Source organism: Littorina saxatilis, linkage group LG5 (genome assembly GCF_037325665.1).
Source record: "Littorina saxatilis isolate snail1 linkage group LG5, US_GU_Lsax_2.0, whole genome shotgun sequence".
NCBI lineage: Eukaryota > Metazoa > Mollusca > Gastropoda > Littorinimorpha > Littorinidae > Littorina > Littorina saxatilis.
The window spans coordinates 51,755,953-51,783,683 of record NC_090249.1 but is presented as its reverse complement, the minus strand read 5'-3'; the positions used below and the strand labels follow the sequence as shown (position 1 = coordinate 51,783,683).

The 27,731-nt window shown below is 41.6% G+C and overlaps 1 protein-coding gene across 1 annotated transcript in view; it reads left to right on the top strand.

Moving 5' to 3' along the window:
* Positions 1-27,731, top strand: part of LOC138967413 (WASH complex subunit 5-like) — a 53,806-nt gene that overhangs the window by 4,796 nt on the left and 21,279 nt on the right. Inside the window, exons 5-25 of the mRNA XM_070339956.1 lie at positions 127-249; positions 800-1,025; positions 1,794-1,907; positions 2,779-2,956; positions 4,277-4,401; positions 6,384-6,513; positions 6,882-6,994; positions 8,242-8,408; positions 8,840-8,915; positions 11,670-11,789; positions 12,665-12,796; positions 13,803-13,883; positions 14,515-14,616; positions 15,384-15,563; positions 15,826-15,950; positions 16,209-16,299; positions 17,850-18,024; positions 19,897-19,976; positions 20,381-20,484; positions 21,160-21,289; positions 22,511-22,607. Of these exons, the coding sequence (XP_070196057.1) occupies positions 127-249; positions 800-1,025; positions 1,794-1,907; positions 2,779-2,956; positions 4,277-4,401; positions 6,384-6,513; positions 6,882-6,994; positions 8,242-8,408; positions 8,840-8,915; positions 11,670-11,789; positions 12,665-12,796; positions 13,803-13,883; positions 14,515-14,616; positions 15,384-15,563; positions 15,826-15,950; positions 16,209-16,299; positions 17,850-18,024; positions 19,897-19,976; positions 20,381-20,484; positions 21,160-21,289; positions 22,511-22,607 (2,669 nt within the window). The remainder of the gene's footprint in view (positions 1-126; positions 250-799; positions 1,026-1,793; positions 1,908-2,778; positions 2,957-4,276; positions 4,402-6,383; positions 6,514-6,881; positions 6,995-8,241; positions 8,409-8,839; positions 8,916-11,669; positions 11,790-12,664; positions 12,797-13,802; positions 13,884-14,514; positions 14,617-15,383; positions 15,564-15,825; positions 15,951-16,208; positions 16,300-17,849; positions 18,025-19,896; positions 19,977-20,380; positions 20,485-21,159; positions 21,290-22,510; positions 22,608-27,731) is intronic.

The following is a 27,731-nucleotide window of genomic DNA, read 5'->3' as shown; positions in this document are numbered from 1 at the left end:
GTAATGACAACTAAGGAATGATGGCATGTGATGTATTGTCATGTTGGATATTACGTCATTATCTTTAATGAACTTTATATTTAAATGTATTTAATTTTGCTCATGACATGTTAACTTTGATTGCAGTGCTCAGAAAGCATCAGGCGGTGACTCCAACATCGATGATGTGTGCAAACTTCTACGCAGCACAGGTTTCTCTTCAGCACCAAACGCCAAACGGCCACCCAACTACCCAGAGTCCTACTTTGCGTAAGACATGTCTTTTACAGAAAGAGAAATATCTGAAATCTTGGATAACTCCCCATGCAAAGATACCTTCAAAGGGATGAACCTTGCTGTTTTCTGGTTTCTTTATTTGATCACAGTACAGTTGAGTCCAGTTAACACAAGCTTGGTGAACTCAAGGTCTAGTTAGTCAAAAGCAACTTTCAAATTCACAGATTCTTTTGTTTTTTCTCTTTGGTAAAAGTTCCAAATTAACACTGACTGGCTGCCAAACATGTAAAAAGATGGCGTCGTGTCAGACACCACTGTGCTCAGATCCTTCCTGCATTTGCATGGAGATTGTTTGTGTCTTATTATTCTTCTTCTGCTGCGTTCGTGGGCTGAAACTCCCACGTACACTCGTGTTTTTTGCACGAGTGGAATTTTACGTGTATGACCGTTTTTTACCCCGCCATTTAGGCAGCCATACGCCGTTTTCGGAGGAGTGTCTTATTATGACACTGATGTCTGAATTTTGTGTTGCCAAGTGTTTTTCTTGAGTTTCTTTTAACATTACCATGCTTCTTTTTCCCAGGAGAGTGGTTGTCAACCCAGAATACGTCAACATGGTGATTGGTCGGTTGCGGTCGGATGACATATACAACCAGATCTCTGCGTACCCGCAACCTGAGCACAGATCAACGGCCCTGTCGACACAGGCGTCAATGTTGTACGTCATTCTGTACTTTGAGGCAGACATTCTGCTGACCCAGCAAGCCAAGATGAGAGAGATTGTGGACAAACATTTCCCTGACAATTGGGTGAGTTGTCAGGTGTAAGTGTGTTTGTGTGGAAAGGGGTAATCTTCTTCTTCAGTGTTCAACGTCAGGGCAAGGATGGCCAAATCGTCCGCCCGATGGCCAGGGGCGAGTTAAAACTCCACCGGGCTAGTAGAAACCGCCTGGTAACTCGCCCGCCTGGCAAATAAAAATTCTGGTCAAATGCAACACTTTTGGTTGTAATGTCGAGTTTTCAAGCCATATAAACACTGCAGATCAACTGAGGTATGTACCAGGCCAGTGACATTTCTGCTGGGTTAGTGACTTTCTTGAAGTTACTCGCCTGACTGGAGAGTACAATTTTTGAGATTTGGCCATCCCTGCAGGGGTATGAATTTAGAGAGATGTCTGAGTGCTTTCTGCAGCATGTGTGGGTGTGTGCAATAATGGGATGGAGGTTTAGGGTGTGAAAGTCTCTGTATACATGTCTGTGTCTGAGTATCACTGTGTACGTGTGTCTGTCTATCCGGGTTTGTGCTTGCATACGCATTGGCATATGAACTTGCATTTCACGTTTAAGCAGATGTAAGCAGATATCTGCTGCAAATGAGATTTGCATACTTGTAATGCTTTTTGGCATGAATATATTTCAGAAGTCAGCAGTACATGATTAAGTGCTTTAAAATGCATAGTATCTGCATGTGGTACAAATTGCTATCACACATAGATAGATATAGAGATATGATCACCTTTGTGTCAGAAAAATGTTTTGATATTTGTGAAAAAATCTTTGTTTTTTCCCCCTTTTAGATGGTCAGTGTGTACATGGGAATGACGGTGAATCTACTGGACGCCTGGCAGCCATACAGAGCCGCTCTCACTGCTCTCAACAACACCCTGGATCCTGGCAACATCAGAGAACAGGTATTCAGTCTGATATAACTGTGGCTGCAGACTGAACAAGAAACGTTAACATTAGCTGAATGTCCAGAAAAGAAGCCCATGAAGTAACAGGTCTAATCGCTTCAGTATGACCAGTCTGTTTTGAGCACTGCGAAGAAAAACTCCACAGTAGTGCGTTCTTCTGCTGATCAGGCACAAAAGCATTGTGTTTCTCGTCATTGTAAGGTCTCTTAGTTGTATTGAGAGATGTATTCTGGACTCTGAGCATCAGTTACCTCCCTTATCTGACAACTTTAACACAGGCTGGCCCTGTGGATGCATGAAATACTTTAAAAAGCTATTCAAGTTTGACTACTATCAAAATCAACTCATCAAATAAATTTTGTTTTTTTGTTTAATTTGATATCTAATACTGCAAATCAAGAACATGAAGATTTGGAGCTGCATTTCAAGTAGGAGTTAATTTTGAACTTATCAACATGATTTGAAATGCTCTGTTTTACGAACCGTCAAAGTATGCTTGTATCCTGGAACGCCTTCAACCAGTGCTGGAGAACTATCTACAGGAAGGTGTGCTAAAAGAAGGGTTTGTGTAACTGTATGACTCGCTCCAGTGAAAATTACATTAAAATTATTTTAAATTGCCCCATATGGCTCCAAGTATGCCTTAAATCCGGAACCCCTTCAACCAGTGCTGGAGAAATATCTAAAGAAGGGGCTGAAAATAATAGTCAAGTGTTTTATATCTCACAGGCCTCAAAATATGCCCGTAACTTGGAGCGCCTTCAGCCGGTGCTGGACAAGTACCTGCAGGAAGGTGTGCTGAAGGAAGAGTTTGTGTAGGACTTCATCCATTAAAAATGACAGTAAAGTGTATTATTTTGTCTTACAGGCCTCAAAATATGCCCGTAACTTGGAGCGCCTTCAACCAGTGCTGGATAAGTACCTGCAGGAAGGTGTACTGAAGGAAGAGTTTGTGCTGGACTCTATCCCCAAGCTGATGAACACCCTGCGTGAAGCCAACGTCACGCTTCGCTGGCTCATGCTGCACAATTCTGCTCTTACGCCTGGTTGGTTACTTTTGTTTTATTCCCCCCTCTGCTTCTTTCCATCTGTAAACTGGAAGGGCTGGGTGTTTTTTTTGTAAACGCCCAGCAACCAAAAAATAACCACCCAGCAACAAGCCTGAATCCCACATTGCTCATGGCTTGCTGAAGCTTGCATTGTTCATGATCCGCTAACTTTGACCATTATTTTTAATATTCACTGAGACTCAGCATGTAACCTCTACTTCTCTGCTTGATATTGTAAAGTGAAACCTCCGTCTTTTTGTAGTAAGGTGAAGCCTTGATTTGAGTGTGTGGGGTCAGGGACACACTGTTTTTAGACTTGTTTTCTCCTTTTATGTGTTGATTTGACAGAATTGTTTTCTTTTGATAAAGACTTAAGTTGTTGTATAGTTTGGGACCCTCTTTCTTTTTCTTTTCTTTTCTTTTTATTCATTTTTTGTTGGGGGGAGGGGAGTGAGAAATCACTGTAACAGTGATAGCAAGGGGACAAAGAGGAAATTTGAGCATGAGTAGGGAAAGGAGTAGCAGTGAAATAAGTAGTTTCAGGAGTAAAAAGAGGAAGAGAGGTAGCAACAGTAGTAATAAGAGTAGTACTGTAGTCACAGCAGTAGTAACTCTCATTGTTACTGTTGTAATGACGGGCGCAGTGGCATGGTGGTAAGACATCGGCCTCCTGATCGGGAGGTCGTGAGTTCGAATCCCGGTCGCTGCAGCCTGGTGGGTTAAGAGTGGAGATTTTTCCGATTTCCCAGGTCAACTTATGTGCAGACCTGCTAGGGACTTAACCCCCTTCGTGTGTACACGCAAGCACAAGACCAAGTGCGCACGGAAAAGATCCTGTAATCCATGTCAGAGTTCGGTGGGTTATAGAAACACGAAAATACCCAGCATGCCTCCCCCGAAATCGGCGTATGCTGCCTGAACGGCGGGGTAAAAACGGCCATACACGTAAAATTCCACCCGTGCTAAAATCATGAGTGAACGTGGGAGTCTAAGCCCATGAGCGAAGAAGAAGAGAAGAAGACTGTTGTAATGTGAGCCTGTGCCTTGCACGTGTTGATCTGTTGTTTGTTGTTCTATAAGCACTTTACAGAAAAACAAAAGGAAAACACAACAGCAACAGTAAATTCGTTATCAAATGTTTGTCAGACAGTCGCTGACTTCATCAGGATGGTACGGGTCAGTTAGGAATGATGGCACGTGATGTACAGTCGATTTATAAGAGTAAGAAGTATGTTGAGTGAGAATCTCCATATTTGTTGCTTTCAAACATTAACATTGATGAAGGTATTCACAATGGGATTTTATGTCTGCTTTCAGCTATGGAGGCAAACAAGCGGTTGAAACAGGTGCGCGACCAGGTGGTGAACGACAGTCGCTACCGGCCGTTGGCTGTCTTCCAACTACTGCTCAACATTGGCCAGTTTGAGTTCAAGTTGAAAGAGGTGGGTTTTTTGACTCAACTGAGTTTCCCCCGAAAGCGGCGTATGGCTGCCTAAATGGCACGGTAAAAAAGGTCATACGGGTAAAAAAAACCACATGAGTATACGTGGGAGTTTCAGCCCATGAACGCAGAATAAGAAGACTCACCTGAGTACCCAGGAAAGTCATAAGGAATCAGCAATTCAGCATTGCTAAAAACAGGAAAAACCAGCAGGCAATCACAACAACACGTGGATAGGGCCTAAGTTTTCATGGCAGTTCTACTAACGTCCAGTTTGTAATGATACGTTACATGCACATTTGCTTTGACCTTCCTTTCCCAGATATGCTGTTACTGGGAAGTGAAACTTGGTCATCAAAAGGTTATCTGGTTCTAGGGGGAGAAACACATGGATAAGCGGTGCTTTCATTCTGATTGACGAGGTCTGAAAGGATATAGACCAAAAGACAAAACAAAACAAGTTTGGACATTGATTTTTTTATGTTGAGCAGAGAATCAGTAGAACATGAGTGTGTTGCTGCAACATTCTTTTTACATTAAGTCAAGTTTTGACTAAATGTTTTAACGTAGAGGGGGGAATCGAGACGAGGGTCGTGGTGTATGTGTGTGTGTGTGTGTCTGTGTGTGTACGTGTGTGTGTGTGTAGAGCGATTCAGAGTAAACTACTGGACCGATCTTTATGAAATTTTTCGTGAGAGTTCCTAGGTATGATATCCCCAGACGTTTTTTTGATTTTTTTGATAAATGTCTGATGACGTCATATCCGGCATTTTGTAAAAGTTGAGGCGTCACTGTCACACCCTCATTTTTCAATCAAATTGATTGAAATTTTGGCCAAGCAATCTTCGGCGAAGGCCGGACTTTGGTGTTGCATTTCAGCTTGGAGGCTTAAAAATTAATTAATGACTTTGGTCATTAAAAATCTGAAAATTGTAATTAAAATTATTTTTTATAAAACGATTCAAAATTACGTTTATCGTATTCTTCATCATTTTCTGATTCCAAAAACATATAAATATGTTATATTCGGATTAAAAACAAGCTCTGAAAATTAAAAATATAAACATTATGATTAAAATTAAATTTCCGAAATCGATTTAAAAACAATTTCATCTTATTCCTTGTCGGTTCCTGATTCCAAAAACATATAGATATGATATGTTTGGATTAAAAACACGTTCAGAGAGTTAAAAAGAATAGAGATATAGAAAAGCGTGCTATCCTCCTCAGCGCAACCGCTACCGCGCTTTTCTGGATTGTTAATTTCACTGCCTTTGCCACGAGCGGTGGACAGACGATGCTACGAATGTACGGTCTTGCGGAAAAAATGCAATGCGTTCAGTTTCATTCTGTGAGTTCGACTGAGCTTGACTAAATGTTGTATTTTCGCCTTACACGACTTGGTTTTTTTTTTACTTTCTTGAGCAGTTATCAGGAAATTGAAACACTTTCAAGAATCTGCTAAACAAAGAAAAAATTATTGTTGAGTCACTGTATTTGTATAATGATTGATATTGAGAAAGCGATTTCGAACATGCTAAATATGACTGACCTACAACAAATCTGAAAAATGAGATGGGGCGCTTAAAAAGCCGCCAGGCTTATGGAAAACTTGTTCCAGTTCCTATAACTACTAATACTACTACTACTAACAGTCACATTTTTAACGTGATGTGTTTCAACAATTGCAATGTGAGTTCCCCTGAAAGCGGCATATGGCTGCCTGAATGGCCGGGTAAAATTGGTCATACACATAAAAACCCACTTGTGCAAAGACATGAGTGAACGTGGGAGTTTCAGCCAATGAAGAAGAAGAAGAAGTAATGTAAACGTTGTTGTGTGTTTCAGATGTTCAAGCAGACGCTGTAATGTAAGTGTTGGTGTGTGTTTCAGATGTTCAAGCAGATACTGTATTGTATATTTTGGTGTGTGTTTCAGATGTTCAAGCAGATACTGTATTGTTTGTGTTGGTGTGTGTTTCAGATGTTCAAGCAGATGCTGGCCGAGAAGCAGGACAAGTGGGAGACGTACAAGAGGGAGGGGAGGGAACGCATCGAGGAACTCAGCGAGGTCTTCTCTGGAACCAAACCCCTCACTAGAGTGGAGAAAAACGGTAGGAATTATATGCCTTCCTTTTCTACTTCTCACCTGACTGACGATGCTACGAGTATACGGTCTTGCTGAAAAATTGCATTGCGTTCAGTTTCATTCTGTGAGTTCGTCTGAGCTTGACTAAATGTTGTATTTTCGCCTTACGCGACTTGTTCAGATTTTTAAAGGGAGTTTAAAGGACTTTAAAGGGAGGTTTCACTGTAATCTGAATTCAGTTTCAAACTGCGTTGAACCATTGTCTTTATTGGTTCTTGTTCCCGTCTCTCTGTCTTACCATTGCTTCTCTCTCTCTTTCCAGAACCCATGGCCCTTATTAACGCTTGATCGCTACTGGTTCTCTGTCAAAAACTATTGTCATATTTGTTTCAGAAAATCTTCAAGCATGGTTCGCAGAGATGAGCAAACAGATTGGTTCTCTGAACTATGATGACTCCACATCTGCAGGACGCAAAATTGTTCAACTCATACAGGCTTTGGAAGAGGTGGGAACATCTCCATTTTGATTCATTTGTTTGCTTACTGAGTGACATGATACAACTGATCCATGGACTGTTGGTATTTTAATGTTCTTGCTCAGCACTATTATTTGCATGTTCACTTATTCTGGACTGAGGTACATGAGAAAGTTGCCACCCCAATGGGAGCCAGCCACGGGGTCGAATTGGTTGAAACTGAGGTGCATGAGAAAGTTGCCACCCCAATGGGAGCCAGCCGCGGGGTCGAATTGGTTGAAACTGAGGTGCGTGAGAAAGTTGCCACCCCAATGGGAGCCAGCCGCGGGGTCGAATTGGTTGAAACTGAGGTGCGTGAGAAAGTTGCCACCCCAATGGGAGCCAGCCGCGGGGTCGAATTGGTTGAAACTGAGGTGCGCAAGAAAGTTGCCACCCCAATGGGAGCCAGCCGTGGGGTCGAATTGGTTGAAACTGAGGTGCGTGTGTCATTTCAATCAATCTGACTCCTCAGCTGGCTACCGTTGGGGTGGTAACTTTCTCATGCACCTCAGCCCCGCAGTCTGATTTGCAACCTTGCTTCTAATGCCTTGTAAATAATATTTGTAGCAGTCTTTGATATTTAACAGTCTAGATATATTTTTTGTGTGTGCACTAGATAGAGAGGTAATTTCCCAGTTAATACTGTTGAAATATGACTTTCCCGTTTGAAGAACTAATAAACGAAGGGAAGTAAGCGCTCTACATGCATACAACATAAGTGAGAGTTATGCCGAACCAGTCTCCTTGCTCCTGAGAGAATAACAAGCATTGGAATGAACAAGCCACTTTCCCTGATGAATACAATACAATACAATACAATAATCTTTATTCATCTCGAAAAGAGAAATTACAAGCTTGACTGTGTGTCTGTAAAATCAATCAATTAATCAATCAATCAACCATGCATGTAGTAACATTCACATCGCATATTCACATCATATCGTTACACGCAAACATTGTACCCACACACTTACTAAAATAAGCCTACAAATAGAAGCAATGCATTGCCTGTTTAAAAATTATTATCTTCTCACATTTGTATCCTATAAGTCAATGTAAGTTCTAACAACAGAGGAAAACAGCTGATAAAAGGATGTAAAGATTATGCCGTTGTCAGAGCGACAGCACCAGCACCTAGCGCCCCACCTAGCGCCCCACCTGAGCTTCTTAGATTTGGCTGACTGTCTGTAATTTGTTGTCTGCTTCTTTGTTTCATGTTTGTTTGTTCACCCTACCAGGTGCAAGAGTTCCATCAGCTGGAGAGCAACCTCCAGGTGCGACAGTTCCTGGCGGACACACGACGCTACTTGCACCAGATGATCCGCACCATCAACATCAAGGAGGAGGTGCTCATCACCATCCAGATCGTGGCTGACCTCTCCTACGCCTGGACCATCATGGACAGGTAGGGATGATTGCAGAGAGATAACTGTTGTTTAACGCCCTCATGGTGAAACCATTAGATGAAATACAAAGGTGTATGCATGCTTGGGTGGTATCAGTCGCTTGCACTTATGGCAGAATGGTCAAGATCTTTTACGTGCCACTGTGGTGACACAGGGGTGGGACATGAATACCGTCTCTGAGTCTGCACGTAAAGATAACCTGTGCCCGTCCCTGCTTGCTAGTACTGCTGCATAATGCTCACAGGATAATCTTAATCCTTGCGTGATGTTTATCTCTTTTACTTATAACTCGCTGTTTGTTTTTTTAACAATTAAAACATTTCTCTCAGCTGCAAGGCAGGAATATCGTGATTGAGGTATTTTCTCAGTTACGGGTGTTATGGAACAGTCATAACCTTGCTTCTCCTTCACGTTGCCTTTTCGTTTGCAGCTACACAGGGTACATGCAACAGGGCATCAAGAGAGATCCTTCTCTGGTCATCAAACTCAGGGCAACCTTCCTCAAGGTAATTTTTGTTGTAAAGTTGTTTTCAGTAAGTTATCATTGTGTGTCACTCTGGACATTGTGACATTGAAGCTTTGAAACAAAAAGAAAATTCAACAGAAACCAGTTTTGGTATACTCTTCATCCAAATTTTGGTATACTCTTCATCCAAATTTTGGTATACTCTTCATCCAAATTTTGGTATACTCTTCATCCAAATTTTGGTATACTCTTCATCCACAGTTTGGTATACTCTTCATCCAACAGAAACCAGTTTTGGTATACTCTTCATCCAAATTTTGGTATACTCTTCATCCAAATTTTGGTATACTCTTCATCCAAATTTTGGTATACTCTTCATCCAAATTTTGGTATACTCTTCATCCAAATTTTGGTATACTCTTCATCCAAATTTTGGTATACTCTTCATCCAAATTTTGGTATACTCTTCATCCAAATTTTGGTATACTCTTCATCCAAATTTTGGTATACTCTTCATCCAAATTTTGGTATACTCTTCATCCAAATTTTGGTATACTCTTCATCCAAATTTTGGTATACTCTTCATCCAAATTTTGGTATACTCTTCATCCAAATTTTGGTATACTCTTCATCCAAATTTTGGTATACTCTTCATCCAAATTTTGGTATACTCTTCATCCAAATGTTGTCAGCCTTCCGCTGACTTCCTCAGGATGGTAATGTCAACTAAGGAATTGCGGCACTTTGTCATGATGGATATGACAATATTATTGAAACTTGATTAATAAGAAACAGATACACCTTTGAATACTGTATACAGCAGTCCCTCTCATGAACGGACACCCTTGGGCCATAGCAAAACTGTCCGTACATTGCAGGTGTCCGGTCACGGGAGGGGTGACCACACCACCCATACACTCACACAGAGACACACAAACAACAGGATTGAGTCTATGCTAATCACTTCTTGTGGCTACTAAACAATAACAATAAACTCCTAATACTTCTTTAAACGTTCTGTAAAAATGATTTGTATGAAAAGTGTTGAAAAGAAGAGATAAAATAAATCCTCAAGGCAGTGCAGCCACACAAACACAGCACAGAGGAGCGTGTGCAGATGCGTTGCAAGAATAAGCTTGAAAACCAGTTTGAATAAATAGCAGCAGATAGAGCTGCATGTCATAATCATGTAATTGGGCGGGGATGTAGCTCAGTCGGTAGCGCGCTGGATTTGTATCCAGTTGGCCGCTGTCAGCGTGAGTTCGTCCCCACATTCGGCGAGAGATTTATTTCTCAGAGTCAACTTTGTGTGCAGACTCTCCTCGGTGTCCGAAAACGGCGTATGGCTGCCTAAATGGCGGGGTAAAAAACGGTCATACACGTAAAATTCCACTCGTGCAAAAAACACGAGTGTACGTGGGAGTTTCAGCCCACGAACGCAGAAGAAGAAGAATAATCATGTAATTTATTTTCTTCTTGTCTGGCTTTGTTGACTGCATGCCCATCATGTGGCATGGCAGTGACTTTTCACTCTTCAGTCTGAAATACACTGTTCATAACACAGCTCCCACTCTCCCTCACTAATGCCTACCCCAAGCCGTGACAACTGATGCTTGGAAATTGTGTGGAAGAGTACACCTCTCTATTTCTCTCCAATGCTCTTCCTGCTGACATGCAGTGACACCGACACCCCACAGAGTTTAGCCAGCTACCCCTCCACCCACCCCCACCCCCCTCCCTCCCTCTCTCTCTCACTCCCTCCAGCCATGTACTGTTTGGGGCTGTGGCCAGAGAACAGTGCAGCTGGTGCACTGTTCACTCGGAGCAAAACCAGTTGACTGTGTCGTAACTTTTGACAAAGCAAAATAACTGAAGGGTTCACAGATTAGGCAACCGACTCACTGGTCACGGCTGAGGGGAAACAAGAGTGTCTTGTCAATGAAAGAGGTTACACACAGACACACGATGCTGAGAACTGTGGCCGGTTTTTCACTCTCTTTCGCTCAGGACCTTCATCGACTGTGGTTTCTGTTGTTTACGTCCAACAGACAAGAATAAAGAGCACAGTGCAGTTTCATGTTGGCATCTTCACATGTACTCCACTCCTGACCAAAACTACCCCCCCTCCTGATGGGTACACGTGCACTCAAGTTATCAGTGACTGTCATCACGCCATTGCGGCTGTGATCTTTGCACCAAGAGCCGGACTGCTCTGTTATCGATTTTGTTGTGGAGAAAATGTGACGATGGTCTGTCGGTACATTGGAGGTATGACCTGCTGTTGGGACCGAAAATGAGTGTCCGCGTCCACGTTTTGCAGGTGTCCGTTTAAGGGGGGGGGGGGGGGGGGGGGAAATATAGAAGGAAAATACTCCGTGCCAAGCAAATGTGTCCGTACATGTCAGGTGTCCGCTCACGCCGGGGGCCGTACATTGCAGGGACTGCTGTAGAGTAAATGCAGATGGTCAGTTCAGTCATATGTGAATGAGTTAGGTAAAATGTAACTTTATCTACGACAAAACACAGAAGAAGTAGACACGGTTGGTTGCATTCAGAAAGAGGTAGCAAATTACTTTAATTTATTTTCATCTTTTTATCTTATATTGACTTAAGAATGTTTATTTGCTGAATAAATATTTTTTTTAAATGTAGGTCTAGAATTGTAACTTACAATTTTTGCTTTTTTATTCTGAATTTTGGAACGGTAGCAGTACATCTGTTTTTGGAGTTCTGTTTATTTGCTGCTTTTTAAATACCTGTGCATTGATTATTTCAATGATGTTTATGTACTCAGATGGCCTCAGCTCTGGATCTGCCACTGCTGAGAATCAACCAGGCAGGATCCTCTGACCTGGTCAGTGTGTCGCAGTACTACTCAACAGAGCTTGTCGCCTATGTCAGGAAAGTTCTGCAGGTATGTCCACTAGTGCTCATCATCCTATACAGCCTGGGAAAAAGATATGTGTTTGAAGGAAGTAGAAGTTGTGTAGTGGCTCGGCAGTGTGTATGGGTGACACAGTACCACTCCAGAGAGCTTGTCGCATATGTCAGGAAAGTTCTGCAGGTATGTCCATTAGTTACACATCATCCTATAAAAGCCTGTGAAATGTGATGCTGCAAAAAAGATGTGTATTTAATAAAAACGGAAGTTGTGTAGTGCATTTGAAGTGTGAATGGGGGAGACAGTACTACTCCAGAGAGCTTGTCGCTTATGTCAGGAAAGTTCTGCAGGTATGTCCATTAGTAGTCATCATCCTATAAAGCCTGTGAAATGTGATGCTGTGAAAAAGATTTGTGTTTGATAGAAGTAGAAGAAGTTTTCTAGTGCGTCGGAAGTGTGTATGGGTGACAGGGTACCACTCAACTGAGCTTGTCGCTTATGTCAGGAAAGTTCTGCAGGTATGTCAATTAGTACTCATCATCATATAAAGCCTGTGAAATGTGATGCTGTGAAAAAGATTTGTGTATGATAGAAGTAGAAGAAGTTGTGTAGTGGCTCTGCAGTGTGGATTGGTGGGCATGCATGAATGCAGACATGTGTGTATGCATGTCAGGTTGTTTTCTTTTTATCATTTGAAATGCATATGTATGTACAACTGATTGTGTTCCATCCAGAAAGGGATTTTTTTTAAACAACTTTGCTTGAATTTTGACTTAGCTAAAATGTTTGCACTGATTTTGACATTGCTGAATGTGTTGGTTGAAGAGGGGGAATAAGATTGGGAGTGAGGTATAGGTATGCTGTCTGTGGCAGATGATTGTATACATTTATTTGTTGTTGTTTTCCAGATCATTCCACAGACGATGTTCAGCTTGCTGGCCAAGATCATTCAGATGTTGACCAGTCAGATCAAGGAGGTGCCCACACGTCTGGAGAAAGAGAAGATGAAGGAATATGCTCAGCTTGAAGAGAGATATGAGGTATGCCAACAGTGCCATTGCTCACATGGTTTTGATAGTTCATTTTCATTTTCATTTCATTTTCATTACTTTATTGTCCCATCGCTGGGAAATTCGGGTCGCTTCCTCCCAGTGGAAAGCTAGCAGCAACGGAGTCGCGCTACCCAAGTGTCTGCGTGTTTAGGTGTATTCAGCCACCTGCATTTATGGCAGAATGACCAAGATCTTTTACATGCCATTGTGATGACACGGGGGTGGGACATGGCTTCCGTCTCTGGGTCTGCACATAAAGTTGACCCGTGTCCGTCCCGGCCCGAATTCGAACCTGCGACCTTTCGATCACAAGTCCAGTGCTCTACCAACTGAGCTACATTTTGAAATCAGCTTTCTTGGTATGTTTTAATGAGACGCGTTTTGTTGCCTGTGCATGTTGCAGTGGTAGCAAACTTCCGTTTAAAAAAGTATACATTGTTACCTGCACTGACACCGTAACAGTGATGAGGGATACCTCTGGTCACAATGACCTACTTTTTGACACAATTAATTCTCATCGTTCAGGCTTCGCAGGTTAGTTACATACATTTTTTTCTGCCATGAAGAAACCTGTCTTGTTTTACTGTTGTCTGTTATCCGATAAGGCCAACAAACAAAAATATGTTGGTTTAGGGTAACCAGACAGACCCTTTTTTTCCACCGACCCTAAAACCTTTTTTTTTCATTTCTCAAAAAAACAAAAACTTTTGGCACATTTTGCGACCATACCACTAAGGGAAGTAACCTCCTTCAAACTCGACTAAATTCAACAACAAAAAAGCACATAAAAGCCTACCTATTGTTTTTGGTCACGTTAACCTAAACCAACATTTTGTTGTTGTTGGCCTAACCCATAATGTACCTGTCACTGTCAGAAATGGCCACCTACAGTGGCGACACTTTTGACTGGTTCCAAGGCTGTCTTTTTCTTGAAGGTATCACTTTAATGGTTTTGAGTTTTTAATTTGTGTGGTTCTGTGTCTACTTTTACTAGGTTGCCAAGCTGACCCATTCCATCTCAGTGTTCACAGAAGGCATCCTGATGATGAAGACAACTCTTGTTGGTATTATCAAGGTGAGTTAAAACTACTGTCTCCGGCCGGTGAAACTGCAGTTTTAGTCACAGTAACCTTCTTACACAGTGTGAAGTGTTCTTCTTGAAATAGACATTCATCCAACTGTTCTTTAATGAATAAATGTGCAGTACAAATTTTCAGCTGTACTTGTCATAAATTTTGTGTAGCAGCTTGTGCAGGTTCTTGTCTACAGCTGTGTTTGATATTGTGAATGTATCATTTCTTGAATTAAACGTTAGGTAACTTTTTTATATTTTGTTTAAACTTTTGATATTTGTATGTAGGTAGACAATGGGCTTCAGAATGTTTAATTTTTGTTTTTAAACGACATTGCTAGCCCCAAGCATTTTTCTTAACAAGGTTCTGGTTTGTGAGGTTTTCTGGTTTACAAGTTATAGAACGGTCCTGTATGCTGTTTTCTTTCCTATTCTTGTTCAGATTGATCCCAAACTTTTTTCTTTTTTTTTTTACTTTTGATATTTGAATGTTGGTAGGCTACTGGCTTCAGAATTTTTTATTCAAAGAAGGAACCCAAAGCCTTTTTCTTTACAATGTTCTGGTTTGTGAGAGTTTGTCACTGCAAGTTATAGAACGGTCCTGTAAGCTGATTTCTTTCCTATTGTTGCTCAGATTGACCCCAAACAGCTGCTGGAGGATGGTGTTCGCAAAGAACTGGTGATGCAGGTTGCTTTCGCTCTTCACCAGGGGCTCATGTTCAACCCCAAGTCAAAGGTTGGTTGCTTTTGTTGGAGATTAAAAGTCACAATGACCTACTGTTTAACGCAATTCTCATCAATCCGTAATACACTGTACATCACCTGCCATCATTCTTAACTTATCCTTACCAATCTGATGAAGTCAGCGATTGTCTGATGAAATTTTTTTTTTTTTTTTAAGAATAAGAATACTTCAGGCGTGGTACATAACAATAATACAAACAGGACATTGTTTTTACATAAGACATATAGCACTATATAACAGGGCAGGTTAGTCTGATGAAAATTTGATAAAGAACTTACCTACACTTGTTGCTGTTGTGTTTTCTTTTTGTTTTGACAATTCTCATAATTCAGGCTTCACAGGTTAGTTACCTAGATTTTTGTGTGTGTACATGGTAATATATGTGGACATTGTTTGGGCAATTGGGGGCATCTACAGAGGTGTAAATAAAGGAGGAATAAGATAGTTTGTTCTTTACCTCGACATGTATTGCTGCTCTCTTGTCACGTTAACAGTGTACAGAGCAAAGAGATTTTCACATAAATTTTGTTTAGTACATGGTAATGTATGTGAAAATCATGTGGGCAATTGGGGGCATCTACAGAGGTGTAAATAAAGGAGGAATAAGATAGTTTGTTCTTTACCTCGACATGTATTGCTGCTCTCTTGTCACGTTAACAGTGTACAGAGCAAAGAGATTTTCTGTGTCCGAAACGCTATTGTGCTGAAAGTTGAAATTGTAAACATACACTGCACTCCTGGTCATCTTACCCTTTCAGGTCAGTGACTTGTTGCCAAGGCTGGATGCCCTGGGAGAGCAGATGGACGGGTTTCGGCGGTCGTTTGAGTACATCCAGGACTACGTCAACATCTACGGCCTGAAGATCTGGCAGGAGGAGGTGTCGCGCATCATCAACTACAACGTGGAGCAGGAGTGCAACAGTTTCCTTAGAACAAAGGTTTGGGGACAAAGAGTTGTGTGTTTCAGGATTGTTAAATACAGTGGAGCTCCCACTTTAAGACCCTTCCGATTTAAGATTCTCTCCCTTGTAAGACCTTACTTTTTCTGTAACTCAGTAACATTACCTTCATTTTGAGAATCCCTCCTTTTAAACATCCATTGTACTTAGATTTATTGAAGCAGAGGTATCACTGTATTTATCATGATGAAAATTCTGTAGATTTGAAATGTATATTTGAGTATCAACAATAATTGTGCAGGTCCAAGACTGGCAGAGTATCTACCAGTCCACGGCCATTCCAATCCCCAAGTTTCAAATGGTGGATGAGAGCGTCAACTTCATTGGTCGCCTGGCTCGGGAGATTATTCGCATCACAGATCCAAAGTGAGTCACAACAAGTCTCTGTGTGTGTGTGTTAGTGTGTGTGCATGCATATATGTGTGCGCGTGCATGTGTGTGTGTGTGTGTGCGTGCGTGCGTGCATGCACGCTGTGTGTGTGTGTGTGTGTGCGTGCGTGCGTGCGTGTGTGTTTGTGTGTGTGTGTCTGTGTGAGTATTTGTAAGTATTTGTATGCGTCTGTGTATTCGGGTGATTGACTTGTTAAGTGATTACAAGCATTGATTTTTGTGTGTTTGAAATAGGACAACAACTTACATTGACCAGATGAAGGCATGGTACGACCTGAGGACCAAGGCAGAGATTTGTAACAGGAAACTCTTTGAGAAAATCCATGTAAGTAAACTACTACATGACTGTACAGTCAAACCTGTTTATGATGAACACCCAAGGGACTGTCCAAAGGTTGTTGTTAAAGACAGATGGTGGCTTTGGAAAGATGAATTTTATGGAAAACAAAAGCCTCGTTTAGGATCCTGTTGGGTAGTGGAAATGGGCAGGTAGTTGTTGTGAAGTGGTAACCACAGCAGGCTCGACTGTAGTACATGTATTTAATTGTTGCTGAAAGTAATTGTCACAGGTTGGTTTTTGACTCACATGCGAAGCAAAAGTGAGTCTATGTACTCACCCGAGTCGTCCGTCCGTCCGTCCGTCCCCCCCGTCCGGATGTCCGTCCGGCCGTCCGGAAAACTTTAACGTTGGATATTTCTTGGATACTATTCAGTCTATTAGTACCAAATTTGGCAAGATGGTGTATGATGACAAGGCCCCAAAAAACATACATAGCATCTTGACCTTGCTTCAAGGTCAAGGTCGCAGGGGCCATAAATGTTGTCTAAAAAACAGCTATTTTTCACATTTTCCCCATTTTCTCTGAAGTTTTTGAGATTGAATACCTCACCTATATATGATATATAGGGCAAAGTAAGCCCCATCTTTTGATACCAGTTTGGTTTACCTTGCTTCAAGGTCAAGGTCACAGGAGCTCTTCAAAGTTGGATTGTATACATATTTTGAAGTAACCTTGACCCTGAACTATGGAAGATATCTGTTTCAAACTTAAAAATTATGTGGGGCACATGTTATGCTTTCATCATGAGACACATTTGGTCACATATGATCAAGGTCAAGGTCACTTTGACCCTTATGAAATGTGACCAAAATAAGGTTGTGAACCACTAAAAGTGACCATATCTCATGGTAGAGCCAATAAGCACCATTGTACTTCCTATGTCTTGAATTAACAGCTTTGTGTTGCATGACCTTGGATGACCTTGACCTTGGGTCAAGGTCACATGTATTTTGGTAGGAAAAATGTGTAAAGCAGTTCTTAGTGTATGATGTCATTGCTAGGTTGAGTTATTTGACCTTGACCCTGAAGGTCAAGGTCATGTCAAGGTCAAGCATGTGAGTCGTATGGGCTTTTCCCTTCTTGTTTAGAATGTAGCCAAGTTTTCATATATCCTATTTACAGAGCTTTTATGCACATGAAAATCTAAAATACTCATTGAAAGCAACTTTCTGTTGTACTGCGTGTAGTGGGTAGCTTTGGCCTGTTGGGGCTGTGTACACTGCTGTGCTTCTCGCTGATGTAAGATAATTATTCTTCATAAGACAGCTTGTAGTTGTACGCCTGTGAAAATTCGATCATTCTCATTGAGATCGGATCAATCTCACCAGATCATTCCACAGTGCGCTTCATATTGGTGCGACAGCTGCAAAACTTTCTGTGTGTCTTACTAATGAAAACTACCTGTTAATGTCACAGCTTTCATGCCTGTGAAGATCTGAACCACCTGTTAAAAGCACCTTTCTGTTGTGCAAATACCGATGGCTGTATAAATGCTATACGGCGGAATAAATTCTTGTTTTTTGTTGTTGTACAGCGAGCAGTGGGCAGCTTTGGTCTGTCGGGACTTGACCGACTGCTGTGCTTCATGTTGGTGCGAGAGCTGCAAAACTTCCAGCGACTGCTGCAGAGATCGGTGCTCAAGGACAAGAACTGGCACGAATACTTCAGTCAGCTCACGCGCATGCTCAATCCTCTGCAAGGACTTGTGGGTAAGTTGATAACGACTCGGACTGGCTCGACTGCTTCAGTCAGCTCGCTCTTATGCTCAACCCTCTGCAAGGACTTGTGGGTAAGTTGATATCAACTGGCTCGACTGCTTTAGTCAGCTCACTCTCATGCTCAACCCTCTGCAAGGACTTGTGGGTAAGTTGATATCAACTGGCTCGACTACTTCAGTAAGCTCAATGGACATACTCAACCCTCTGCAGGGGCTTATGGATAAAGTGATATCAACTGGCTCGACTACTTCAGTAAGCTAAATAGACATGCTCAACCCTCTGCAAGGACTTGTGGGTAAGTTGATATCAACTGGCTCGACTACTTCAGTAAGCTCAATGGACATACTCAACCCTCTGCAGGGGCTTATGGATAAAGTGATATCAACTGGCTCGACTACTTCAGTAAGCTCAATGGACATACTCAACCCTCTGCAGGGGCTTATGGATAAAGTGATATCAACTGGCTCGACTACTTCAGTAAGCTCAATGGACATACTCAACCCTCTGCAGGGGCTAATGGGTAAGTTTATATCAACTGGCTCGACTACTTCAGTAAGCTCAATGGACATACTCAACCCTCTGCAGGGGCTTATGGGTAAGTTTATATCAACTGGCTCGGCTTCTCTTCTTTTGTCTTATTTCTGCCTTACCAGTCCTTTCACCTATATTTCCTTCCAAGAAAACTCTCTCTACTATTCCCTGCAGTTTTCCAATTCTTTTCTTGTTGTCTTATTTCTACCTGACTGGATCCATCACCTTTATTTCACTTACCAAAAGTCTTCTTTTCCACATCCTTATTTCTCTGCACCCCGCATGTCGTATGAGGCGACTAACGGATTCTGTTTCTCCTTTTACCCTTGTTAAGTGGTTCTTGTATAGAATATAGTCAATTTTTGTAAAGATTTTGGTCAGGCAGTGTGTGGGAAGTGTTTGGTCCTTTGTGCTGGAAGCTTGCATTCTCCCGGTGGGGTCGTGTGTTGTGCTGCGTTGCAAGCCCCTGGAGCAATTTTTTGATTGGTGCTTTTGTGAACAGGAAACACTTACCAAGTGGCCCTATCCCATCTCCCCCCCCTTTCCCCTATCCCATCTCCCCCTTTTCCCTCGTCGCGATATAACCTTCGTGGTTGAAAACGACGTTAAACACCAAATAAAGAAAGAAAGAACACACCTGCAGGTAATATGCAGATGGCGAGAATAAGAAATCAAAGATATGTAAGTGATGAGACAAATGGATGGGTTGAGCGAGTAATTGATGCAGATGACTTTTAGCTTCAGGTAAGGATTTTATACAACCAAGAAATGAAAAGAGTTGAAAGAATGTTCTTATTGTTCCTGCATTTGGCTCTTCCCTGATGAGATGTGATATATTTTGGTGGTAACTTTGCTGGTTTTTCATTGCTATTAGGATTTGATCCCAATTCTTATTGTGGAAATATCAAGATTTTATTTGGAGTTTTATGCTTCTTTGCCAACAGCGGTTCTCTTATGCAGTACACCTGGTAAAAAGAGTATTTTATGTGAAGTGGACAAGATGTGAATGCGGTATAATGTAGAGTGTGTGTGTGTGTGTGTGTGTGTGTGTGTGTGTGTGTGTGTGTGTGTGTGTGTGTGTGTGTGTGGGGGGGGGGTGTAAGGGAGTGTGTGTATGCAGTTCTGTTAGCACTCTGTTTGGTGGTTGTTTTTGAATGTACTATGTATTGAATGAACTCAAACCAAGATATATTCCTGTGTAATGCACGTGGTTGAAATAAAATCTGATGTCTTATCCAACATGGCAGAAGTGAAGGGGCAAGCAGGAGCTGAACACATTTGTGAAAGAAAGGGCCGCTGATTCTTGCCTAATTTTCGTTCATATATTTCCAGCTCAGCCTCAGAAGCTGTATGCACAAGCCGTGTCCAAGGCTTCGCGCCTGTGGCCACAGTTCATGGACATCATCCTTAGGGTGAGTTGGTGAAATAAATTAAGTAGAGTCCCACCTGTCTATAACGACCAGCCAAGGGATCGACCAAATGTGGCCGTTATGGACAGGTGGTCACTATCAAAAGGTGAATTAATTTTTTTTCAATCAAAATAAAAACTCGGTTGGGATTCTTCAGATTGCTTGTTCTTGGCAGGTGGTTGCTATCGAAAGGTAGTTGCATAAGGTCAGGGTTGACTGTGGTAGTGGATGTACACATGCCAGTGATGATAACAGTCATTCATCGGCCCAGCTACATGTAAACATTCAACCCACATATACCAATGCATGTTAAATGGAGCTTGGTCATATACACATACATTGACAAGAAAGACACACATCATTCTCATGTTTGCTCTTGACCTGTTCTTGACCTTGACCTTGTGCAGGTGGGTCAGCTGCAGTTGCTCAGACGACAGATTGCCTATGAGCTGAACACGTCCTGCAAGTTTGACTCCAAGTTCCTGGCCAGCTCCCTGCAAACCTTGAACAAGTTTGTACACTAATTGTTTTGATTGTTGTTGTTGAGGGGGGGGGGGCTGCAGTAGAAGGAAGGCAGTTTGTCCATCAATCTTAAAATCGCTAGTGAAGCTTATCTAAGCGGACGTTAAGTTACAGTGGAGTCCGGGTACAACGAATCTCAAGGGAGATACATTTTAGTTCGTTATATCAGTAATTCGCTATAGAGTTTTCAACCCTAAATGGCCTTAAGACAAGTTTTCCCACTCACCTTCAAATGATAGTCCCATCGATCTTTCCTTGGAGAGTACAATCTCTGCATGTTTTCAACAGCTTCATAATATTTACAAAAGAACATATATATACAGAATAGAACAATTAAAAGTACAACCTACATAAAACAAATTAATCATACAGACACAAATCACCACATGTACCTTGCTTGCTCCTGCATTTTGCAAGGTGCCAATCCCTTCTTGTCTGAACAACCAGAACCTAGGTCAGAGATGTTGATAATGATGATTTTTCTTTAAAGTGTAACTAAAGTGGACAAGGATCACCACTAACAGGGTGTCGGTCTGTCCAATTCTAATGGAGAGAATCGGCTGATGACAATGATAATGATGATGATGATGACGACGACGATGAAAATGACAGTGATAATGACGTTGACAATCATGATGACAATCACGATGATGACTACTTACAGTGCAGTGCTGGCGGACATTGAGCGACACTACCAGGACCCCAGTCTGCCCTACCCCAAGGAGGAGAACCCGCTGATGTTTGAACTCACCGCTTACCTGGAGGCTGCAGGATTCCACAACCCTCTCATGAAGGTCAGTGCAGTGACACTTTGGAGTCTAAACAACAAAGTGACTGTGGGTGGGTGAATAAAGTTGAAAAATAAAACAAAACAAATCTGTACTCACCAATACAAGCACAGCACATACAAAACTAAATCAACTTTTCACCTGTGAAGGCTTCTTCGGGACAAACAACACTGCAAACACAGAGGGAAACAAACAACGTTGGACGTTTTAAAATAAGATGACTGCTGTTTCAGGCCTTGCATAGCTCCTGTGAACACTTTTTTGGAAGCACCTTTTCTTTTTGCGGTACAGTGGAAAAACCCTTTTAAAAACTCCTAAAATCTGATAAAATCAGGTCTTAAAAAGGAGGGAGTTCTAAAATGGGGGTAAATTTACATTTCTTATGAAGAGAAAGTCTGCGAAAACAGGGTCTTAAAAGGAAGGGAATGTTAAAGGTCCTTGTCTACATTTTTATACCGAAATCGCCATTTGACCAGTAAAATGCAGAGTCTATTATCTACAAATATCAACAATACACCCCCTTTCGATCAGGAAAGACGAAGCCAGTGTAGCCGTTTGAAAATTCATTGTAGTATTCCAGCGTAGTACTCATAGTAGGATATCCTTATTTGGAAAATGCCAAGCGCAAAACTCCTCTCAAATCCCGTGCATTTCGTGCGTTTAAAAAAAAGCGTGGACAGCGCTCCAGTGTCAAACTGTTGCTGCACTTGTTTGGGCGTGGCTATAAGCATAGTGACATGAATTTGATTGGTCAGTATTTTTAGGCAAAGCACATGTTCTCAGCAAACAGGAAACAAAATATTGGAAGCGTGAGTCACGCTACCCAAAAATAAAAATATTTTACATATATTTTTTTTCTATAACTTTTTTCCCCATGGTTCATTCATCATCTGACATAAAATTTTTGTGAAATCTAACCATAAGATTATTGAAAAAAAGCAAAAATGTAGACGACCACCTTGGGGGGTCTGAAAAAGGGGGGTTATACTCTACATGCATTACAGTCACAAGTAACTATGAAATGTATTAATGGAGCAGCTGAAAACTCATCTTTACCTTTGAATCTCCACATGTATTCTTAATTTAATTTCCCCATTGTAAAGGCTGGTTTTGCTGTGTAAAAGCACTGTATTGCATTGCTTTTCATGCTTATGATAAGGAACCATTTTATCCTGAGCAGATGAAGCAGCTTCTGATTGTTTAACAGTAAGTGATTATCGTTTTCAGATCTACATCACCACTCAGAGGTTGCCACACTTTGCGCTGTTCAACTTTCTCTTCACTCTATCACAGCTGCCAAAGCTGGTCTACAACAGGTCCATAGGTAACTATGAGTCTTTCTTCTTCTTCTTCTGCTTTAATTGGCTGAAACTCCCATGTACACTCTTTTTTGTGTGCACGTACGAGTGGGATTTTACATGTATCACCATTATTATTCCGTCATTTAGGTAGCCATACACCGCTTTCGTGGGATGCATGCTTGGTATTTTCATGTTTTTATAACCCATTCAACTCGGACATGGATTAGAGGATCTTTTCCGTCCGCACTTGGTCTTGTGCTTGCGTGTACACACGAAGGGGGGATAAGGCTCTAGCAGGTCTGCACATAAGTTGACCTGGGAGATCAGAAAAATCTCCACCCTTAACTCACCAGGCGCGGCCGGGATTCGTACCCACGACCTTCTGCATAGCCATAGGAGACCGACGTCTTATCCACTAGGCCACTGCGCCCATTGTATGAGTCTTTGAATGCTCAAGAAGCATCTACAGTATTAACATTAAAGAGATTACCTGAATGATTCCTGTTCTTCTTATCTTTTTGAAATAGTCAAACAGCAATGTTGTTCTCAGGCCTCAGTCTTCAATCAATGTCTCATGATTTTGTCATTTGACACATTGGTCTGACATTGGCCAGTCGACCGTGTGATAGATTTGACAAGTAGGTCTTCTGAAGAAAGATCATTTTTGTGGCCGGGATATTTGAACCTTTTCATATTTTCAATCCAGGTCCAACTGACCTAAATGTCCTCTGAGTCTGGGAACAACACTCAGAAACAGTTTGCAGTCAGAGGCGGCTTTTTTAAGATGATCAAAATTGTGAACCTGCAACAAAATGTTCCAGTGAATTGTGGTTATTGCAGGGTTCACACTGAGGGTATTCGCAGTATAGTTGTACCTCTGTTTTTGTAAGACCTCAAATAGAGGGAGTCTTGAGATGGAGGTAAATTTATTTAAGGTGTTACGAGTGTGTTCGGGTTGCGGTTCTTGCTCATGTTTATACTCACTGAGTTACTTCCCTTGGATCTGGATCTGGATCTGGATCTGGATAACCCGCCTGGGTTGGTGGTTTGCGGGTGCGAATGCGTATACGCACGGTTCAGTGTGCTTTCGCGAAAGGGTGTGTCATATGCACGGCTAGAACTAAGATACTTCTTGATTTCAGTAAATAGTTTCATTACATGTCAACTAGTTCGTTTTTAAATGATTTTTTAGAGATCGCCAAATGGTATTGTGTGAATAACATCATTCGATCGATTGTACGCACGGCGCCGTGCTTCTAGTAGCTCAGTCCATTCCTTCTTTCCGGTGTGGAAACAGACGTGTTTCTGGCGAAAGAATCGGCGTTTTCAACTCGCCATATCTTCATATTCATTCGGACTAGAACAACGAAATATAAATTTCTTGTAAAAAAAATCCCGAGCCTTGCGACTCTGGTAGTCATTTTCTTACGCGAAGCGGCCTTTGGTAGGTACGACAGTTTTAGTCACCCAAGTATATATCTAAAACGCACGTGGACGAGTTTTCAATGGCGTATTTGAAGTCTGTGAATGTTGTGATTACAAATCATTTCGGGGCACCCCTCAGTCCATACGTACAGACAAACAAATTGCATGGAACGAAAGTTGAGAGGCTAGACTGTAACTTGTTGTTTTGACTTCTACAAATCTCGCAGGTCTTTTATGCAAAACAGACTCAAAATTGCATTGTTCACGCAAGTGTAGATCTATATATGACGAGACTATCGAAGGAATGGAATACACTTGCCTATACAGATATAATAGACAGACACTGTCTATTTATATCTATGACTTACCCTAGCCCATATGTTAGAATAAAGAACATACTTTGCTCTTTTGAATGATGTATGATTTGGCACTGTACACAGGATTTTAGACCTGCCCCCGAAGTGATTTTTCCATAAACCCGTCAAAAAGCTCACTCTGTTTTGGCCGTAAAAAGCGCCCAAATGAAGTCAATTTCTAACCTGTGTCGTGTGTTCGAAGGAGTACATCTCAGCGATGCCATTGCCTTGCAACCTCAAAGAAATATATTTTGATAACCCGCTAAATGAACGGTTTTTGAGTCACTTGAGAAAAAGTGACTCTATGTAATCGGTCAGTGTTAGTCTGTCCGTCCGGCCGGCCGTCCGTAGACACCACCTTAACGTTGGACTTTTCTCGGAAACTATCAAAGCGATCCGGCTCATATTTTGTTTAGTCGTGACCTCCAATGACCTCTACACTTTAACGATGGTTTCGTTGACCTTTGACCTTTTTCAAGGTCACAGGTCAGCGTCAAAGGAAAAATTAGACATTTTATATCTTTGACAAAGTTCATCGGATGTGATTGAAACTTTGTAGGATTATTCTTTACATCAAAGTATTTACATCTGTAGCCTTTTACGAACGTTATCAGAAAAACAAGGGAGATAACTAGCCTTTTCTGTTCGGCAACACACAACTTAACGTTGGGCTTTTCTCGGAAACTATAAAAGTGACCGGGCTCAAATTTTATGTGAACGTGACTCCCAGTGACCTCTACACTTTGACGTCTGCTTTGGTGACCTTTGACCTTTTTCAAGGTCACAGGTATGTCTTGAAGGAAAAAAATTGAAATATCATATCTCTGAAACTATTCATCGGATTTGATTCAAACTTTATAGGATTATTCTTTACATCAAATTATTTACATCTGTATTGTGTTGTGAATAGCAATTTCTTCCTGTCCATCTGATGCCTCATATAATATTCAGAACTGCGAAAGTGACTCGATCGAGCGTTTGCTCTTCTTGTTTAGTGTGAAATAAAAGCCGGAGATTTGCTTCGTTTCTTTGCTGCGACACAAAACCAAAACCAACTATAGATCTGCGGTGACATTATGAGTTCGTTTTCGACATTGCAGTGAAGTTGCGTGGATCTTCGACGATTCCCGTTCGGTTTAATGTGGATAGAGCTTTGATTGAATGTAACTGCTTTGAAAAGTTACAACATGAGTCCTTGGGATCGATGTTTTTCGGTAAACTTCTTCGTATCCTTGACTTTACTTTTGACTTGAACAGATCCAGATCGGCTGGGGCTGTTGATCGCCTGCACAGATCTATATGAAGTTGACTCGACACGGCGAACCGCCGAATCCGTGCCCTCTCGTCGGTCCTACCCCCAAATCCCTTACCAGCCTCAGACCCCACCTCACCATTCTAACCTCACTGGCGTACTATGTGTGATTATCCCTTCCTCATGAAAGAGAAAGTAGAGAAAGGGGGAAAATGAAGAAATGTTTTTTTTTTGACAAATTTTTCTAAGTCCAAAAAAGATGAGAAATATTCATAACAAATTCAGTTTTGGGTCTTTTTCAAATCTGTTTGATGCATTTTTTCTGTGACCATTGTGGCTATGCACTGACACACAAATAAGTGGAGAAAAGGGAGAAATGAAGATTTGTTCTTACTGCACAACAGTCAGGGATTAGTGTTACATGTTTACATGTACATTGTCAAGAGGTCAAAATAAATTTTAAAAGCTGTTGAACACTGCACTAGTGTTGCTCTAATCAAGGCGAGTCTGGAACAATAGGTCCACCCCACCAAAAAGTCAACATGGAATTAGTTATGATTTTTGAGTCACTTGAGAAAAAGTGACTCTATGTAATCGGTCAGTGTTAGTCTGTCCGGCCGGCCGGCCGTCCGGCCGGCCAGCCGGCCGGCCGGCCGTCCGTAGACACCACCTTAACGTTGGACTTTTCTCGGAAACTATCAAAGCGATCCGGCTCATATTTTGTTTAGTCGTGACCTCCAATGACCTCTACACTTTAACGATGGTTTCGTTGACCTTTGACCTTTTTCAAGGTCACAGGTCAGCGTCAAAGGAAAAATTAGACATTTTATATCTTTGACAAAGTTCATCGGATGTGATTGAAACTTTGTAGGATTATTCTTTACATCAAAGTATTTACATCTGTAGCCTTTTACGAACGTTATCAGAAAAACAAGGGAGATAACTAGCCTTTTCTGTTCGGCAACACACAACTTAACGTTGGGCTTTTCTCGGAAACTATAAAAGTGACCGGGCTCAAATTTTATGTGAACGTGACTCCCAGTGACCTCTACACTTTGACGTCTGCTTTGGTGACCTTTGACCTTTTTCAAGGTCACAGGTATGTCTTGAAGGAAAAAAATTGAAATATCATATCTCTGAAACTATTCATCGGATTTGATTCAAACTTTATAGGATTATTCTTTACATCAAATTATTTACATCTGTATTGTGTTGTGAATAGCAATTTCTTCCTGTCCATCTGATGCCTCATATAATATTCAGAACTGCGAAAGTGACTCGATCGAGCGTTTGCTCTTCTTGTTTGGCTTGGGTACGGCCAAGTGAACAAGGTAGGAAAGGTTAGAAATAGTCATAACAAGTTCACTTTTGGGTCTTTTTCAAATCTGTTTGCTGCATCTTTTCTGTGACCATTGTGGCTATGCACTGACACTCAAAAAGGTGGAGAAAAAAGAAAAATGAAGATTTTTTTCTTACTACACAACAGTCAGGGATAGTCAGGGATTGTTGACATGTACATTGAAAAGAGGTCAAAACAAATTTTAAAAGCTGTTGGACACTGCACTAGTGTTGCTTTAATCAAGGCGAGTCTGGAACAATAGGTCCACCCCACCAAAAAGTCAACATGGAATTAATCACATATTCTTACTCCAATTCTTATGAATGCATTGACTTTAGTCCCACATGCTAGATGTCGAAAAACCTCTCAAATTACCTGCCCTTAGTAGGGTGGTAACCAAGCTAAAAGCGACGCCATAGCCGTTGCTATGGCCTGACCTTGCTCGGTTACCCATAACACCCTGCGCACCACGTGAGCGCCCGTATCCGTAATAATCATTCTCGACTTTCGACAACACACGGTGGACGTGTCCGAATTTCGCTCTCACTTTTGGCCTTCACATGCCTGCTCGTCCTTGAGACTAGCCGGTTCTTGGGGGTCTACCTGTCCGTCTACCTTTTGGTGAGATCTTTCCTGTTTATGTTTGGTAATAAATGTTGATAGCTTTGTGTTGAACACGCACGCAGAAGTTTGTTGTTCTGGGTGACTGTTTTTCGCCGGTCTTAAAATGGCCGACAACAAAGCTAAACGTGGCGCGAGACTGGAAGGTGACAAG